We start from the raw sequence: 20,303 nt of genomic DNA, 5'->3' as shown, positions 1-20,303 counted from the left end.
GCAGAGGAAACTGGCACAAACCCCCAACACTGCTAAGAACCCAACCATTGCAACCTGCTGTCTCTCCTGAAACTTGCAAGGCCTCCAAGATGCCCCAGAACCCTGCAGCCTTCAGCAATTTGCCAATAACCTCCCTTTGGGCTAGAGGCTCTAGTCCCCGTCACCTGCCAGTAAAGAAACTGCAGTAGTTGAGGACTGGCACACTCCGTGCAATTGCAACTCACAACAGAAAGAAACGTTGCAGCATCATAGGCCTGTGGGTTCACCAGTACAGTGGAATCGACCCCTGTAAGTCTCCATTAAATCGAGGGATCCTCTCAGCATAACGATCGACACTGAAAACAGCCATGTTCCTAACAGTGGCATCCACTGCATAAAAAAGCAATGGCAGAACTACTGCCTCTTCCATGATGGTCTGCTCTGTAAAACACCTGTGGCCTGACCACTTCCAATGAACTCCAGAAAGAGCACCCACAACCTCTGGTACTCCTGCTCCAGGTGCAACTCTTCTGCCTGCTGTCCCGAGTCCTGGGCCCCCAAAGGCCTTCATCATACTAGTGAAGATGACCTCTGACCTTGCACAGGACCATGGTCGATTAAAACGCCATGGCGGAGTCATACTACCAACAACTGCAGTGTCAACTGAATCAGAGGTCCTCTGCTACCTGAAAACTCACCATTCTCCAACAAATGCAAACTCCGGTTTGGCAGTGTTCCCAATCAATTGGCTTCCAATGAACTGCTGCCAGCAACCGTGATGTTGTTGGCGGTCTACTGAATTTCACTGCAGCTATACACTTCCATTGATTTCCCCATTGAACCGATAGTAACTATTTGACGGAATTGACCGTCTAATGCCTAGCTACTGAAAGTACTGCATAATTTGAACTGCACTGCATTTGTTTCGATAACCACATGTATACAAATTATTTATTTGAGTGTTCAAATTGCATAAAGCATATCTCTGATTTGAAGACTTGCTTCTAAAAAAGAAATTTAAAGAATCTTGTTATTTTCATAGAAAATTGGTCTTGGGTTTATTCTTGAGTGTATGTCACATTTGTTGCCTCTATGAGTCCAAAAAATGCCCTAGCACAACCCTTTGATAAGCCTAACTTCTCGCCAATGCTTCCACAAAAAGAGAGTTGGTATTATCTACCTGTTGCTTCTATCTTCCTCTGGAGATATCTCACACTTCTTATATAGACAACTTGATTTTAGTACACTGTACAGAGAGGTGGTATCTTACAAGGTGCACCAGCAAAGAAACCAAAATGTACTCTGACCTTTGTCTGCACTCACAACTATAGAGGGAGCAGAGCAGCTCTCCCCAAGTGTCTTTTACTGAGATTCACATGGACCAGGAGAGGGAGAGGGTGTGGGTAGACCAGGAGTGAGGGCAGTGAGAGGGAGCGGGTGTGTGCCAGACCAGGAGAGAGGACAATGAATTGTATCCTCACATTTGGGCTAAGGTTATAAACCTATGGTCCACAGCACAAGCAAGAGATGGGTGGTCATAGGTTTGTGAGGCAATGTTCAAGTGTGGAGGGAATAACAAATAAAACGTCTCCCCCATTTTCTTTCTTAGGATATGGGCCTTTTCCCTGAAGGGGCCTGTCTCCCTTTTAGATCTTGCTACAGGCAGTTTCAGCTGTCTCTTGGCAGACCTATCATTTCCAATATACAACAGAGTGAGCTTGGATAGGATGATTTCCTTTTCTATCTGAGATCACTGCTGTGTTTCAATATCTTTCTTCGCACTTCTATTCTTGTCGCCCAGCAATGTTTTGGTCCCACAGTTTTGGATCATCTGTTTTTTTCTACTAAGACTTGCGGTAATTCTCTTTATTTTATGTTATATTCATCACATCATAGAGAGTGTTTTATTTTTCATTTCTCTCAGCTTCCCCCGCATGCTCTCATTTCACCCCCTTTCTTCTACACTTTCCTTTGTTCCCCCACCTCACTCAAGATCCCACTTACAATGTTATTTTTTTATTCATGTTTTATGAGTGACTGACAGTTGCTTGGTGCTATTTAGTGACTCTCATCCACTTTGCTTATTCATTTTTGTTTTTTAATTTACTGTTCTGACATTGCTGTAATCAGTCCTCTAAATAGAAGATTCAGGGGCGTGGCCAAGATGGCGGGCTAGGAGGATGCTTTCCTAGTGAGCTCCCGAGACCCCGGAGCCTTTGTACCGCCTATTACTGCTGATCTCCCCCGGATCCAGTGGGTGACGGTGCTCGGAACTGGTGCACAAGCGCCGGCGCAGTCTGGGGATCCCCGGTGCCCTGTGGAACGTAGCGGAGCCGGGCTGGGAGAGTCCCTGGGAGAGGGCCTGCCGCCGGGCCGGAGAGCGTATGCAGGCCGCCCCGTGGAGCAAGCCAGCGGAGCGGTGAGGAGCCCTGGAGAGGCAGCAGAGACAAGCGGAGGAGGGGCTCGCCCTAGCAGGTCGCTGCCGGGAAAGGAAGACAGCGCTACGCGGTGACCCCGCGGGGATTGGCCGGGGTCCCGCGCAGCGGTTCCGGTGAGTCTTGAATACGTGACCCCGGGGCTCCGGAGAGCTGGGAGGCCCGCCCCGGGGCGCCGGCTTCTGGGGCCTTCCATCGCACCCCGCGGGGCCAGGAAGATCGACGCAACATCCGGGGGGCACTCCCGAGCGCCCGGTGTGATCGGAGCACGGCACGGGGGCCCCCGCCCCGACGCACTTCTTGACCGGGCCCCGGTGGGCCTTCCGGGGGGCGCCACCGCTCGACTCGGGGCCCTGCCTGCCTGCGGGCCCTTTCTCCTGCGCCGCATGGGCCGCCAGACCTAGACTGTGCGGCCGGACCCCCAAGTGGCCCTGCCTGGGTGGCGAGCTGTCTGCCTGCGCGGACCGTTGGGCGGAGCGAGTGCAGGGGTAGAAGACGCCGACCTTGGAGAAAGATGACTTGCACCACCTCCATGGCGACACGGTGAGGGGCTCCCCAGACCCCTCTGGGCGGCCCGCACTTCTGCATCAACCCGGGAGGCGCTGAGCCCACCACTGTGCCTCGCGAGGTCCGGGGGTCCGACGCAACGACCAGAGAGCACCCCCGGTCGCGCGGGGTGACCCAGGCGGGCCACGGGGACCCAGCCCCGGCACACCTTTCAGGCGGCCCCCTGGGGGCCTGCGGAACCGTGTCTAAATAGGAGCCCCCTCTCCTGTACCACACAGGTAGCTGGAACTGTACTATACGACTGACCCCTCGGGAAGGCCCCCATGGGTGACAAGCTCTAGGCCTAGGCATTGAATTGGACGGTGCAGGGGCATCGGTGGAAAGCGCTGGCCTTGGAGGTGATTGGACTGCACAGTCTCTACGACGACACAGTGGGGGGCTGCTCCGACCCTTCTATGCGACCTGAACTTCTGCATCTACTCGGGAAGCGCTGAGGACAGACCGGTTGGAGTGCCTTTGAGGAGTGGAGGTGACGGAGTGGCCTGGCTACCGCTGGTCCTGGATGCTTTCCGCGCTCACCCTGGGGAAAAATTGTGAGAGACTGTGGAGACCGTAGCATCGAGAGTGCAGCCGCGCACATCACGGCCCGTGGGGCCTGGTCCCTTCTTGTTACCCGCCACGACGCAGACACTACCGCTCCCACGATGTCTGGCAACAGAGGGGGTAAGAAGGTGAGCGCACCTTACCCGATATGCTGAGCAGAGCGACCCCAAGGCATGATAGGAGCCAGCCAGCCCCAAGCCCCCCATCCAGCTCTCGAGGGGCAGAAGGTGGAGAACCCCCAGTGACCCGATCGTTTTTGGAATCATTGTTCAGCACCCTCAGAGAAGACTTTCAGGCACTGAAACAGGAAGTGGCTGGGGAAGTGCGGGAGGTGCGGAGGGAGGCCGACTCCCTTGGTGAACGTGTAGCCGCTGTGGAAGAAACTAACCACACCCGCGATGAGGAGATAACACACCTGCAACAGGAGGTTCTGCGACTCAGGGATCAGCAGATTGACCTCCAGGCCCACGAGGAGGATCTCGAGAATAGGTCCAGGCGCAACAACATTAGAGTCCAAGGCGTTCCATCCGGAGAAGAAGGGGAGGACATGACGGCTTATCTGGGAGATCTGTTTCGTTTCTTGGGGGAACCGAGCGACTTCCCAGTGCGGATTGATAGAGCACACAGGGTGGGCCCACCACGACGGGCTTCGGCGCCAGCCCCGGACATCTTGGCTTTCCTGCCGGACTTCCCCTTGAAAGAGCGGATCATCCGAGAGGCTCGACGTCGACAACCTCTGCATTTCCGGAGTCATCAGGTAGCGCTGTTTCAAGACTTATCCACAATAACCCTTCAAAAGCGCAAATCCTTCAAGATCGCCACGGACTTCTTGAGAGAACACGGCACGCAGTACTCCTGGGGCCATCCTTTTCGGCTAATCTTTCGCTGGAACGGAACCTTGCATCAACTCCGGTCCCTCCAGGACACTTGCGAGGTGCTGGGGATCACAGCGGTGGACACCGACACTCCCACGATCTCCCGCCGACGGCTCACCAGGGATGGCTGGCAGACTGTTCGAAGGCGCCGGCCCGCTGATTTGCCATCGAGACCAGACTCACCCACGGTCAGAGCTGAAATGGACAGCGCGACAATGGTGGTATCCAGAGACACGTCGTCTGGTGATGTGGCCCTGAGCACACTCCGGGGGGAGATCTTGATGGCTTCATCCATACCGCAGGTGCGGGGGCTCCGGGGGGAGGGGGCGGCGGGGGGGTGCAGGAGGTGGCTGGACGTCCACATAAATAACTTACCACAGACTTGTCCGATAAGGACCGGACTGGGACTATGATCCTTGCTCAATGGGAGTTGGGGAGGGGGGGTGTTGGTGGGTAGAGGGGGCCGCGGGGGGGGAACAGTTGGGCTCGGGGAGGTTGTATCCGGGGGCTCGAAGTTCGGGGTGGAGTTGCCGGGAGTTTGGTTGGTTGAGGGATGTTGGGGGGGACTTGGGGAATTGTGCTGGCTTATGATGTTTTGTTGCTATTTTTGCGCTGACTTCACACCGCATGTACTGAGCTGCGATTGTGGTGCTCTTGGGCTCCGGCGTCTGCTTGGCCTTACGCCATGGGTGCGCACGGCGATCCCTACCGCCGTAGCCTCTTTTGAACGGTTTTCTTGGGACGACTACTCATGGCCCTTAAGATAGTCACCCTCAATGTGAAAGGACTGAACAACCCGGTCAAACGTAGAGCGATATTATCCCTACTTGAGAACACCCAGGCCGACATCGGGCTTTTACAAGAGACTCACCTCCTATCACGTGACTGCCTTAGGATGAGATCACCGAAATTCCCAGTACAGCTCTTTTCCTCGGGGCCTAACAAGACAGCGGGGGTTGCCATCTTAATATCTAGGTCATTTAGGGGAGAGGTCCTACACAAAGTTGTGGAGCAGAAGGGAAGGCTCCTTGCTTACAGGCTCAAGCTGGGGGGTTTCCTGTTTACTGTGGGATCCATCTATAGCCCGAATGACCACCAAGACCTGTTCTTACAATCGGCCCTCGAGTACATAGCGACTACACCGGACAGACACATGATCATTGGGGGGGACCTGAACATGGTCATTGATTCACTCTTGGAAAGGTCGGCACAGCGACGCCCACACTCCGGGGAGTTCTCAGACCTATGTCGCTCCCACCTAGGCGATCTCGATCTGCATGATCTGTGGAGACGCCTACATCCGAACGCCCGGACCTATTCCTATTATTCCCACGCGCACGGGACATACGCGAGATTGGATCATATCCTAGTTACGGGGCCGATGGCCGCACTTGCGATGGATTCCGACATAGGGGTTCTCACGCTATCGGATCATGCCCCGGTGACGGGCTCCTTTCAACTGCCGCCGGTGTCACCCACTCGGGGAGTCTGGCGCCTCAGGGACACCCTGCTGCATAAGCATGTGGTGGTGAAGCAGATACGGGACGCGATCGCCGACTTCCGGTCTCATAACGAAAATGGGGATACCTCACGCGCGACGCAATGGGCCGCCTTGAAGGCGGTGCTCCGTGGGGAATTCATCGCCACCTCGTCTGCAGAAAATAGAGAACGACAACAAAAACGAGATGAGCTTACCACCAGGGTGCAGGAGCTGGAACATGCATCAAAGAACAGGGGCCCCCAGAATCTGGAGGCAACTTAAGGCGGCCCGGAAAAAGCTCTCCGCGCTGGACATGGACAGAGCGGAATATGCAGCGCTGTGCCTGAAACATGCGTACTACACTGGTGGAGATAGGTGCGGCCGCCTTCTGGCGAACAAGCTCCGGGTAAAACATCAGCGTCAGCGGGTTGCGGAACTGTCGACTCCCAATGGAGAGACTGCTACAGAGGACCCTCAGATTGCGGAAGAATTCCGCCGCTACTACGCTGACTTATACACAGGCGAACCACCCTCAGCATTGGCTGAGACTGATTACCTTGAGTCGGTCGAGCTTCCTGCTCTCACCCCGGAACAGGCGGAACACCTGGAACGGGACATCCGGCCAGAAGAGGTGATTGCAGCCATCTCCTGTCTTAAACCTGGGAAGGCCCCTGGGCCCGATGGGTACACCCCTCTCTTTTACAAGACATTCTGTCAAGAATTGGTCCTGCTGTTGACGCGTCTCTATAACTCCTTCACGGAGCCGGGAGCTATCCCTCCAGACTTACTCCGGGCGACAGTGTCCGTTATTCCCAAACCTGGGAAAGACAGGTCTGAGTGCGGCTCCTATTGGCCAATCTCCTTGTTAAACGTGGACCTTAAGCTCTACACAGGGATCCTGGCGAATCGGCTAGCGCAATATCTGCCGGGACTTGTAGACCCGGATCAGGCTGGGTTTGTCCCCGGACGGCAAACGGTGGACAACACAAAGAGAGTTGTACACGTCCTAGAGAAGGCCTCTCGCGTCCCTGGGGAGCGCATGTTGTTATCGGTCGACGCGGAGAAAGCGTTCGACCGGGTGCGCTGGTCTTACCTTGATAGAGTCCTTTGCAAATTGGGGGTGGGGGAGAAATTCCGCACCCTTGTATTTAACTGTTATAAACACCCATCAGCAGTGGTGCGGGTGAATGGGTGCAGCTCAGCGCACTTTGCGATAGAAAGGGGGACCAGACAGGGGTGCCCACTGTCCCCACTTCTTTTTGCCCTCTACATGGAGCCGTTTGCCCAGAGGATTCGCCGGAACCCGCAGGTGACTGGGGTCTAGATGGGAGGCTACGTTCACACCATTAGCCTATACGCGGACGACGTGATCCTCATGCTTGATAACCCGGGGGAGGCTCTCCCGGCCTGCATAGCCGAATTGGAGGCCTTCGCCACGGTGGCGGGCTTCAAGATGAACATGAGGAAGTCGTCCACCCGGGACCTATCACTGACCACTGCAACAAGACTTGAGCTACAGAGTCGCTTTCCCATGAGTTGGTCTAATGATCTGATCCCGTACTTGGGCGTCTTATTGGCACCCTCCTTGGCCGCCATGGCGACGGCGAATTACGCGGCACTGGGTAAAAAGATGAAGGAGGAACTGTCCCGCTGGAACAAGGGAACACTGTCAATGCTGGGGCGGATCGCTGCGGTGAAGATGACTCTTTTGCCGCAGATCCTGTATTTGTTTCGGGCCCTACCGCTCCTGCCCCCGAAGGGCTGGATCAGACAGGCACAGGCTGACATCGCCCGCTTTGTCTGGCAGGGACGTAAGCCTAGGCTTAAAAGGACCTTGTCTACGCTAGCCCCGGAATCCGGAGGCCTCGGCATACCGGATCTCCACAAGTACTTCCAAGCGGCGCAACTGAGGTATTTTGTGGAGTGGAGCAAATGGGAATCTGACAGGCACTGGCTGTTTCAGGACCAGGCAGTAGCGGGCAGAACCTTACAAGAGATACCCTTCATGCGCAGATCTCATCGTCCTCCCAATCTCTACGCGTCCTTGGTCACGCAAGTTCCACTTAGAGTGTGGGACGCCGTGAATGCTACACGGGAATTCACCACCTTCCCGTCGCCGCTTACACCCTTGATTGGGAATCCTGACTTTCAACCCGGGATGGAACCTGGCGCGTTCTCGCTTTGGCAAGCGGCCAGGTGCTGCGCTCTGGTTCACATGTACGGTTCTGAGGGGGTCGTGTCGTTCCAGGACCTCAGGCGAGAATACAATCTGCCTGAGACTGAACGTTTGCGATATCTACAGGTTCGACACTGGGCGCTGCAACGGGCGGTACGAGACCTAGCCGAACGGAAACTTACGCCCTACGAGATGTGGCTGGCGACACGCTCATCGGATGCCAAGCTCGTCTCGGACCTTTACAAACTGTTGCAGCCCCCCCTTCCACATCTATAATCCCGGTCGGAACCGGTGGGAGCGGGAACTAGGGAGGGAACTAAGTCATAAGGAATGGGACGACATCTCCTACCGCGCGCGTCACTCGGCATACCACACTGGGCTCACCGAGACCTTCACTAAAATAACCACATACTGGTACTACACTCCTCAACGACTGCATGAGATGCACCACGTCATCCCGGACACCTGTTGGCGCGAGTGCGGACAGACTGGTACACTAACACATATCCTGTGGGACTGCCCGTTGCTAGGTCCATACTGGGAAGAGGTCCTAAATGAGATTGACCAGTGCTTTGACATTGAACTGCCTCGTTTCCCCGCCTATGTCCTATTGGGGTTGCCTAACGGGTTGATGTATCCTCTGAGGTCCAGAAGGGGTAGGCAGATAGCGATTGCACTGGGTTCTGCGATACAGAACATACTCATTTATTGGCACACCACCACTACTCCCAACATTATAGGCTGGTTACACAGGTTGTGGCACGTTCTGGGTATGGAGAAACTGTCCCTAACGGTTGCGGGTGAGGTAGACAAGTTGGAGGAATTGTGGCAGCCTTTTCTCACCCTACTACAGTCTGAATTTAAGGAAATTACTTGCCCTTGATACCTCAGGCTCATGAGACTGACGTCCTTGACTACTCCGCAGGTTTAATTGAGGTGTGGGTATCCGCAATGTGAGGCGAGGTGCCAGCGCGGTGGTGTGGAGGGCGCGAGACATTGGCTCAGCACATACGGGAGGGAGGGGGGAGGACACGGAGGGTGGGGGGAGGGGGGAGGCTGGGGTGGTTCGGGGGGAGGGTAGGGTGGGGGGCGGTTGGGGGGGGGTTTGGTTTTGGTGTTAGTCGTCATTGCCCTTCCACCTAGCATGTGGCTCCATAACATGTAATGATTGTACTGTGTCAATTTCTGATGGCACTCATGGAGTGGAGACTCTGATTTGCAACTCTTCGACGACAAGTTTCACACTGTTTGTATTCTTTCCTTTTTGATAACCTCGCAATAAAATGCTTTAAACCTAAATAGAAGATTCAGTTGACGGATTCAACTGAGTTCCTAAAGTGTTCTCCAGATGTAAGAGGGTCTTCGAGTCTCTCCAACTCTAAACACGGCTCTGAGGTCCTGATTTAAATCTCTGTAGATGGGTTACTCTGTCACAACTGCAATGGCTATCCTGTCCGCCAAATTATTAATCCCATTATGTCCTACGGGATTTATATTTTGTTGGACGGGATATTTGTCATAGTTGTGAAGGAGTAACCTGTCTGCTGAGATCTAAATTAGGTCCTAGGTCTTCACCTCTCAGACAATTAGCAGCACTGTCTTATCTTCATGTCTGCACCCTGCCCCTATCAGTGGAGTGATTACATTGAGTATTTTTGTTGGTGTCCAGGATTAGACACCGTTTGACTCTTGTGTATTGTTTGTTCCAACTCCTGACAGGTGTGCGATCACCAGGACAAATATGATACACTTGTGAAGAGGCAGCTGGACTTTGAGAAGGTGTACACCACCCCAGGAAAGTACACAATCCAGGCAGCAGGGACCCCAGAACCAACCCCGGCTTCAAAATAGTCTTCACACAGAACAGACATGGATTTCAGGTGGGTGATATGAAATGAGAGCGCTGCTGTCTGACACAACTCACATAAAGCAACAAGTACAGACATGTCGGGGCACTGACACCCATCCACCTTTGGTATGGTTTAAATACATATTTTCTGCTCAAATCCCCAGAGGGAAGCTTCATTTTCCAACCCTGGCTCGCAATTGAGAAAGGGTGTTGGTCAGGAGCTAAAGGCTGGGGCAGTGGGGCCACAATAAAGGTACCAACAGCCCTTGGAAACAGGACTAACGGAGGGTATTTAAACCCTGCCTGCCTATTAAGCAAGGGTTTCCAAAAATTAACTCCTGCTAATGCAGGTTATTGAGGGGTTAAAGTTCAGGCAAAATGCGAAGAAAACGCAGTGCAAATCTTAGCTAAGGCCCGGTACCCACTCTGATCACTGCCTGCTGCTCATTCCTACTGTTGTGCTAGCCGCGGAGAGGCGTCTTCCAGCGTGTTCAAGGCAGGACTGCAACGCATGCACAGATGCATGCACAGGGGTGTAACACAGGCCCCTGTAGCCCCCGCGGTGCGGGGGGCTCTCACCCCCCGTCAGCACCGCTCTAGATTGAGTCCGGAGGGGGCCCCTTTATGTACCCTGCAGGGGGGCCCCCTCAAGGTTCGTTACGCCACTGTGCATGCAGGTTCCCGAGATGCATGCAAGCAGTCCGATCGGGCTCCGGCGTGCTCCTTACTCCCTGAGGGGGGCCATCCCCAGCCCGAGCGCTAGACATGTAAACTACACTGACAGAACATTCGCGATGTGAGTACAAGGAACTGAAAAGGGGGAAAACAAAGAAAGGCACAATCGGCAGTGCATCAAGTGCTGAAGGGGAAAATGAAAGGAACGCATGCGGTGAACACACCACGGCGCAACGCTACATAAGCAAATATAATTATAATCATAAAAAGTACAGGTTAATAAGTGTACAATAAGAAAATAGCCAACAGACATAGGCCACGCATGAGCAAAATTAGAGGTACTTAATATGGTGCCTCGATATTTTGTATGCTAACCTCATGTTTGATTGTTTAATGAAGGAGCCGTGATTCAAAGCCTCATGGGATATGTAGTATTTTACAATGTTTACATTTATTTTCATTGGATGCTGTTTGATTAGTAAAGAAATTGAGAAGCATAATCTGTGCCTTCGCTCCTGCCATAGAATTACGACTGGTGCATTCTATTTGAGGGCTGACATTTTTTATGCATTGTTTCACGCCAAAGGTGAAAATGATGTTCCGGATTAAGAAAGCTCTGTGGTTTCTGGGATTTTTTTTAATGCAGTCTGGAATATATGGTGTATCTTGCAATCGAGTCATCAGTTATATACACTTTGTACAAATTTGAATTTGCGAAACACTGATATCAATCAATCAGAGTACTTGTAAAGCGCACTACTTACCCGTGAGGGTCTCATGGCGCTATGGGGAGGGGGTTGCTGTTACTGCTCGAAGAGCCAGGTCTTGAGGAGTCTTCTGAAGGCGAGTAGCCACATATTTTTGGAAAGCTAAAGGGATACACATACTTTAAAAGTCATTGTGTATCATGCAGCTTCTGTCAACAATGATACACACACTAGAATACAGACTTTTGCCTCCACTGAGTAACAAGATACTCACTCTTTAAGAAATGTCAGTGATACATATACTTTTTTTGCCTGATTTGGTGATATAGGTTATCATCTTTTGAGGAGATTACCCATCTAAATGATGCCCTGAAACTGACTGTCCATTGGCTTGCAAACAACCAGCTCGAACTGAATTTGGAGTTTCTTCTCCTCTCCCCTCCCAAAAAACATGCTGCTCTCCTGGAATGGACTAACTCCATCACAGCACTTAACTGCACCCCTACCATTGTGGATTCTGCCAAATCTCGAGGGATTATTTTGCACGCAACCTGAATATGATTGAACAAATGAACGTGATGGCCAAAACTGCCAGATTCCATCTGAGCTACTTGGGAAAACTAAACCATTCCTTGGAATTGCCGACCTAAAAATCACTGTGCAGGTGTTAGTTATCTCCAGAATCAAATAAGGCTACTCCACACTATCTGGCCTGCCTAAGACTTCAAATTCCTCCCTAAAAGCTTGCCTCAATGCAGCAGACAGACTCTTATCATGTTCAATAGATATAGTGTTTTGTATGTACATATATAAGTTTTGTTTCTTTCCTGTTGGTTTATATTTTTGTTGATATATGCAAATAAGTTATGTATCTTTATTCCTTTTGTGCCGTTCTGTGGATGTTATTGAATTCTTGTTTGGCCTATATATTTATATATAAATGTTGTATGCTATTTTTATGTGTTGGTCTAAATATAAAGTGTGATTTAGTGTGGTTTTATTTATGTGTTCCTTCAGCCCTGACGAAGTTCCATTCGTAACGAAACACATTGGCTGATGTCCAATTTTGACTACCAATATAATAAAGGATACATTTTGGATACATTTGGAGCTCACTGACACTGTTCTGGTGCACCTTCCTTCTCTTTACGAGTGTAACACACACAGTTTGAAGATTCCAGATCAATGTATTTTAGGGATGCTGGCCATTTTAGCAACTGTTGTAGATTGCGTTAAGACTTTTGTTTTACATTTGTAGTTGTCACATACACTATGCAGTCTGTAAACCATCCACCATCATTTCTAGAAAGCCCAGGAGAGCCACTGATCAATTGGAGGAATTGGTTTAAAGCTCTTCAAACCAATTTAGGGACAGCTGAAATGCCAAGTATATGTGAAGAAATAAATAAATATTTACTTCTTCACTCCCTGGGGTTTGAGAGCCGTGGAATTTTTAAACATTTCTGAGATATCGAAGGCACAAAGGAGGAACAGGAGGATGAATTCACTGACGCTGCTAAAAAATTTGAAGATTGTTTCAAATTTCAACCAAGCATTGTAGTATTACGATACAAGTTTCTGATGAAGAAACAACTTGTCCGCAAACAGTTTATTTGCTGCTGCACAAACAAGTCAATTTAACAGAAACTATTGTCTCTTAACAATCCAACACTGGATGTAACATTGCATATTACTAGAAGCATAGAAAAATCACAGTGATCTGTCAAAGAGCTTGAAGAGAAGAAATATTTGGTGGCGGAGAATGTTTGTGCGAGAATTAAAATAGAACAAAAGAGTAATTGTCTTGTCAGGACAATTCAAGATCTGCTAATGGTTTCTTTAAGCAGTCTAATGTTTGTTTTAGATGTGGCAATATCCTGCAGCTTAAGTCTGGTAAACAGTGCCCTGCAAAAAGTGATGTTTGTAGAAAATATAACAAAGTGGGGATCTTTACAAAAGTGTGCCAAAGTCAACTGAACCTGTCAGCTAAAGGGAGCAATATAGTAGCCAACTTAGGTGAGGACGACTGTGATGAACAATTATAAAAATTACAAGAAGATGTACAGGACATGGTTTTGGTGGTTGGAGACAATGTATGTACTGGTAATCCAGCTGATTGTGTGGGACTCTTTTGCTGATGTGATTGTTAGTGACACACTAGTTTGGCTGTTAGTTGACTTAGGGGCAAGAATCACAATTATAACACAGGAAATGTACAATGAATTATGGCTAGGTAAGAGACGTGAACCTATTGACCGGTCACCATTCTCTTATGAAAAGAGACATACTGATTTGTCCAGCTAATTTTAAGAAGTTTAGGTTTTCAAGAATAGCCAAGTTTTTGGGAAAGTCTATATGGCAGTCAAGTGGTTGTGTATCTTTCACCAAGGCCTATTCAAAATAGTGTTGAGGCCTGGTACTAAAGATCAGGTGTACGTGGTTGGGAAAAGTCTTATTTCAAATGTTACTTCCAAGTTTCCTGAAATATTTTTGGATAAATTGGGTACCATGAAGGGGTTCCAACATCAAGTTTAAAGAAGGGTCCATTCTGATAAAGCATAAATTGCGGAGTGTCCTATTTTCTAAAGCAGAAGACCTAGAGAAGGAACTGTTAAAAGTGTATGATAGTGGAATAATCAAACCCATTGAATCATTGTAGTGGTTATCATCCCTTGTAGTTGTCAGGAAGAAAAATGGTGAATTAAGGGTCTCAACAAGTCAATTTGGATTGATTCCTACCATCTTCCAAAAATCATCTGATCTTTCAGCTTCATTGGCGGGCAAAAGCTTGATTTAGCATCTGCCTATCATCAGGTAATTTAAAATCTGAGTTTAGACACTTCACAGCTTTTGTGTCATCAATGGGTACTCTACAGTACTGAAGGATACCATTCCGATTAGCCTCTGAGGCATTCATATTCCAAAGGATTATGTACCAGTTACTCAAGTATGAAAAAGGGATGACCTCTTTTCAGGAAAAAATGTTGATTTTTGCAGCAACAAACGAGGAATATGAAGCTATTATGGTTCAGGTGTTGTCTTTCATTTAACAAAAAGGGATAGTGTTGAAAATAGAGAAATGTGAGATTGGTAAGACATGTGCTGAATTTCTTGGGCACATTGTCCTAAGGGATGGTATTGAAGCAAGACCAGGCTTAGTTAGTGCCATTATTGATGCACAGGCACCAACTAATAAAACTGGATTAAAGTCATTTATGGGCATTTGCAAATTCTACTTTGGATTAATTACTGATTATGTACTTCATAAAAAGCTTCAACTTCTCTGCTGTAGAAGAACGTATCTTTCAAATGGAACTCAATGTGCGAGAAGTCATTTGAATGGATTAAAAAAAAGTTAGCTAGTTCTAGAATTTTGAGACCATTTAATTCAGAGCACATGTGATGTATTACTGTTGATGCATGCAATCAAGGACTGGGTGCAATACTAACCCAAGTTGATGGTTAAGTAGAGAATACCATTTGTTATGTGTCAAGGATCCTAACGGAGTCAGAAACGCAACACTCAATATTTGAAAAAGACCCGCTTGCATGCTAGTGGGTGGTATTAAATTCAAGCCATAGCTTCAGGGAACAAACTACCAATCATAAACCACTCGTTGCAATCTTAACTCGTGAGACAAGCAAAGAACAAACCACTAGAATTGCAAGACTGACCACAACATTATTACAAAATAAGTTTGAAATATCACATATCTAAGGTGCAAAAAATGTTCAAGCTAATTATTTTGGAGGGGTTTCCTTCCACTGATGAGTACAAACAAGGGGGATGAAGACTTGGATAAAAATTGCTTGATTGCCAGAATGGATCTGGAAGATCTGTGTGCAGTGTGTGAGGAAGAATGGAAAGCAGAAATGAGTTGATATGTAAAACTAGTAATATCTTATGTGACTACTGATTGGCCCGCATAGAAATCCCTAGGGAATCCTTGTTAATCTTATTGGAAAATTCATAAAAAGCTCACCATTGAAGGTGGTATTCTACTGTAGGGTGACAAGTTAGTACCAGCCGGGGGGTGTCAGGTGTAAGATGAAATTGATGCCCAACAAAAGACATTTCGGAAAACCTTCACAAAATGCAGGATTAGACAGACTTTGTGGTGGCCATCCATGGACAGAGAGGTTGATTTTGTTGTGTGGGTATGTGTTTTGTGTGCTAGTGCTGAGAAAGTTGTAGTGGTGAGTAAGCCTCCTTTGCAACTGACTAAGTGTCCTTCTAGAGCTTGGGAGAAGGTTGGCATAGATTTAGTTGCCCCCTTTTTTTTCTTTCAGAGGGAATTCCCAAATTCCTGATATTAGACAATGGGGTCCAATTTGTGAATGGAGAAGTGGATGTCTTGCATTAAATCGGGTATATTAAGTATCTGAGAACTTCACTTCATCATCCCCAAACCAATGGTCAGATGGAGTGAATGAATAAGGTGTTGTTGCAGTGTGTACAATAGGCTATTACTAATAAGTGTGTGTTTTTTAATGCGGTTCACTTTATGCTATGGTTCTATTGCACAATTCCACATTTTACTACACCTCTTTACCTATTTGAGCTTTTGGCAGGAAGGAAGCCTGCCACCAAAGTCTACCCCAAAAGGATGAGCAAATAAGTCAAATTTGGTGTTCGGTTGGATGAACAGGATGCGATGGTCAAGAGAAAAGTTGCTGTTCTTCAACTTAAACAAAAGTATATTTTGCATCAAAAGGGGAATCCATGTCAAAAAAGGTGGTGAGGGGTTTAGTGATCTGTCAATGTGGATAAAGTATGTTCAAACACAATCAGAGTCAATGATTACAAGTGGCTGATTTTAGGAAGGGTTGTTAAGTGTGGTAGTAGGCTTGACCAACAGAGAGGTTTGGTTCCCAAGCAGAGGAGTGCTAAATCAGTAGTGTAAGATAAAGTTTCTAAATGATCGAGCATTTCTGCTCTAAAAACAAGTGCCAGTTAAACGGTCTACCTCTATCTGTCTGCCTATTACGGTTCAGGAAGTAACCTATGCATTTCCTTTTTGCTCCATGTTTTTTTTTGCTAGCGACATTGTTTTTCTGGTTCTGTAAAATGTTCACTGTTTAATTGTTGCCCCTTTGGTAAGTCCAGAGAAGAATATTGACCATTTGGATTATTTGATGTTTTGTTGTTTGTTTGTGCCTTGTTTTTGTTATGTTATTTTTGTTAGGGAAGAAAGTAATGTAATATTCAATGTATTAAAACAAAGCATTGTCATTAGGTAAAGGGAAAAGTAATGTTATGGTTAGTTCTTAGATTCAGATTTAGATTAAAAAAGCTTTATTCGATTTTTAAAAGAAAATCATAAAAGCGAACATTTCAATAATAAGTGTCCTAAACATTTTATAGTTATATATAATTTTTTTTAATCCGATAATAAATAGATAAAAACAATTATTTATCAGTTATCACAGTTAATAGTAGGATTAATCAAAACAGGTTAATTCATTGTAAGCCGAAATTTCACAAGTTTAAAAATAACAGAAACTGGGCAAATTACAAAATCATTTTCCAGTTGCTGAAGTCTGATAAAAGCAAGTTTGCAGGAACGGATATCCCATTTTTTTTAAAATTGGTTTCAGAAAGGTCCTCCTTGGGATTTCATAAAATTTACAAAAAAAGGCACAATGGATGTTAGACTGGGCGGATATACCATCACAAGGACAGATTAAATTTTCCATAGCCCAATTATTAACATGAGGAAAGGTAATCAAACAGAAAAATGTGCCAAACCTAAAACAAGAGAGTAGCATTCGGGCATAACAACTGGGGTTTGACGTGAGAAACCTTTGGAGCAATTCCAGAGGAGTAATTTGTTGGTATCTTATGACAGTATGCTTAATTTTTTCCATACTTCACCTCTTAGTGTTTAAGTGGTCCATGACCATCTTTTTCAAGATTTCCTAGATATTAGTTCCATGGTCAGCGGACTAGTATAGAATTCAGAATGTCCGAGCTTTGTCATCATGTTTTTCACATAGGTTAGCCATTTGATATTACCTACTCCCTCAAGTTTGGGGCACTCATTAATTAGATCACGATTTAATGATGTCTCAGGGGTGACCCAGATTTAATGCCATAGTAGAATTGGCGCTGTTTTGATAATATCCAGGATATAGTGAAGCCCCAGTTCAATATGTACAAGGTAGGTAGATGTTGATTTAGGTACAGCAAATAAATGGCGGATGAACTGGTTTTCACTATACTGAATTTTTTGAGCGTTTTCCATTCCCCAGAGCCCTGAGCCATATACAGCTGTGGAGACACATTTCGCATTGTAAATATGGATCAGCTCTCTCACAGGTCTACCCCCGATTTTAGCCTCGAAATTGTTCAGGGCGCCTATGGTCCTAGAAAAAGCCAGCTGTCTAGCTGACACAGCCGGCTGCCAACTGCCTTTTCTATCAAAGTGTATACCCAGGTAGGTGAATCTATCTGTGCATTCAATCTGCCTACCATCAAGAAAAATAGAACAGGGAGTCCTCTTTGTCCCTATCCCACATGACATTATATATGTTTTGGAGATGTTGATTTTTAAACCTCTTTCTGTCATGTAGTTCGCGAATTTGAGGACGGCCCTCTGTAGACCAATCCTGGTACGGGACATGATGGCAGCATCATCCGCATATAAAAATAGTGGGGTTGGTGTTCCCATTATAGTTGGATGTTGGCTAATCGAGTTTATGTAAAGTGTAAAGAGAAGGGGGGCAAAAATGCACCCCTGTCTCACACCCCTCTTGATGGGGAATTTTCCTGAGCACTCACCCAATCTGGTGTAACGGACCCTAGCACCTGCTCCCCTGTAGAGTTCTTTAATAAACTGAAGAATTTGATTGTCCATGCCCATGACTGTAATATTTCCCATAAAAAGTTGTGGTTGACGCAATGGAAGGCAGAACTCAGGTCAACAAAGGCAATGAATAGATGCCCCTTCTTGGCCTGAGTATACTTCGATATTGTCATTGCAAGATTTAAACCCTGCTCTATTGTGCCCTTCCCGTTCTAAAACTATATTGCAAATTTGATATAATATAATTTTCCTCAGCCCATGATAGAATCCTGTGTAACACTATTCGGCCTGCTACTTTCATTAGTGCATCAAGCAATGAGATCGGGTGGTAGCAGGTAGGATCATTTCGGTTGCCCTTTTTAAAAATAGGGACCACTATAGCTTCCGTCCAAGAGGGTATGAGCCCCTGTTGATTTACTTTATTTAAAACGTTTGCTAATAATGGAGCCCACAGATCGGTTTCATTTTTATATACGTCTATTGGAACTCCATCTGGGCCTGGGGCTTTACCAGAGGGGCTATTGCTGATAGCTTTTAAGACCTCCCGGCAGTTAAAAATGATACCCAACGGGAACACGGTAGATGGGGAATTGTCACACTGGGTATTCGGTGGTCCCGTTCCGGAATTTGCATTTTCTGGGGAGGTCACACTGTCGTAGAGGTGTGTAAAGTGGTTAACCCATGTTTCCCCATCAATGGCCTGATCTATGATATGTGCATCTGAGTTTGTTAGATAAGGGTTGTTGACAATTTTCCAAAATTTGGTGTTATCTCTGCTTTTGGAAGCATCGCATAAAGCTGACCAAGCCTCCTTTTTCAGTTGAATCTTCCTATTTTTAATGGTCGCTTTATATCGTTTCCTAGCTAGCCGGATCGTAAGGGGGAATCAAGGTGATGCGTGCAGAGCCCTTTTCAAAAAGGAATGTGCTTGGGTACAGCTTTTGTCAAACCAACCATGTAGTTTGTTAGCATTTAGTCGGTGTTCCCTAGTTAATAAGTTCTTTATCTCACCCTGAATTTTGATAAAGGAGCTCACGACTTTAGCTGGTTCCTCTGTGCGAGATAAGCAGACAAGTAGGTCTACGTGACAAACCGATTCCAATTTTAGAAGGAAATCAACTGGATTCACCTTATCCCATTTTAACGTGTATCCATTGGAAGCAGCTAGTTTAACTGGCGGGAGGTATACAAATTTCTCTTTTGGAGTCTTAGTTTGTCCTCTAATTTTTAGAGTGAAGCGAATGGGATAGTGATCACTAAAAATTAGCGAAAGGGCTTCCCATGAAGAAATCAAGGTTGCATGGGAAACTGTTAAAAGAGTAATATCAATCGTGGAGTTACATCCCCTGCCATTGAAAGTAGGGCAAAAAGGAATGGCTGGGGAGCATATTTCATTAATGTAAGACAAATTAAAGTGGAATAACATACCATTAAGGACATTTCCGAGTTTGGAATGAATAAAGTGGGTGGGAGAGTCCTCTTTGTGTTCGGCTACACCGCACATGTCCGACGAACCATATGGACAGATATTGCAATTAAAGTCTCCCATCCAGATAAGAACCATCTCGCCGCGTAGGTGGTCCTGAATGATAGATAGACTACTTTTAAGGTTATCCATTACTTTACCCACATTGTTTTTAGGAATATTATTATAAAAATGAACTATGGTCAAGTTTTTAACATGACCGCCGCTCATAGACAGAATCTGAAAGTGCTCTGTAGATATAAACTTTAAATTTTTTAATCCTACTGCCGTGGAAGCATATATAGAAAGGCCCCCTTTATTTCTTCCTTGGAAAGTTATAATAGCAGGCGTATGGAAAGTCTGATAGCCAATTATGTGTAATTCTTCCACTGCCCATGTTTCTTGGAGGCAGATTACATCATAGTTTTGGACAACATCTAGCCAAGGTTGAAAGGAGATTTTACTAGCTAACCCTGCAACATTCCAGGATATGAAATTTAACTTGTTTTTTCCCATCTGAGGGGTGGAAGGCGCGTCAGTTTTTCCGCCTATGTTTGTCGTCTGTGGGGGAGAGGGTTGCTCTGCCTCAGGAGTCAGATCAGTTCTTTGCTCGTGTGAAGATTTTTGGGGTTTGGAGATACCGAGCCCGTATGTAAACCCTACTTCTTGGTCTTCTCCTCTCCTGTTATCGGGGGATTCCTTACGTGGAAGTACTCTCTGGTGTTCGTTTAAGCCAGCCGGTGGTA

At 47.1% G+C, this 20,303-nt stretch overlaps 1 protein-coding gene across 1 annotated transcript in view; it reads left to right on the top strand.

Moving 5' to 3' along the window:
• Positions 1 to 9,906, top strand: part of LOC144820062 (uncharacterized) — a 226,705-nt gene extending 216,799 nt beyond the window's left edge. The window contains 1 exon segment of the mRNA XM_078677717.1: positions 9,775 to 9,906. Within this exon segment, the coding sequence (XP_078533843.1) occupies positions 9,775 to 9,906 (132 nt within the window).
• The last annotated feature ends 10,397 nt before the right edge of the window (positions 9,907 to 20,303 follow it).

Source organism: Lissotriton helveticus, chromosome 2_1 (assembly GCF_964261635.1).
Source record: "Lissotriton helveticus chromosome 2_1, aLisHel1.1, whole genome shotgun sequence".
NCBI lineage: Eukaryota > Metazoa > Chordata > Amphibia > Caudata > Salamandridae > Lissotriton > Lissotriton helveticus.
This window is presented reverse-complemented; position numbering and strand designations above follow the sequence as displayed.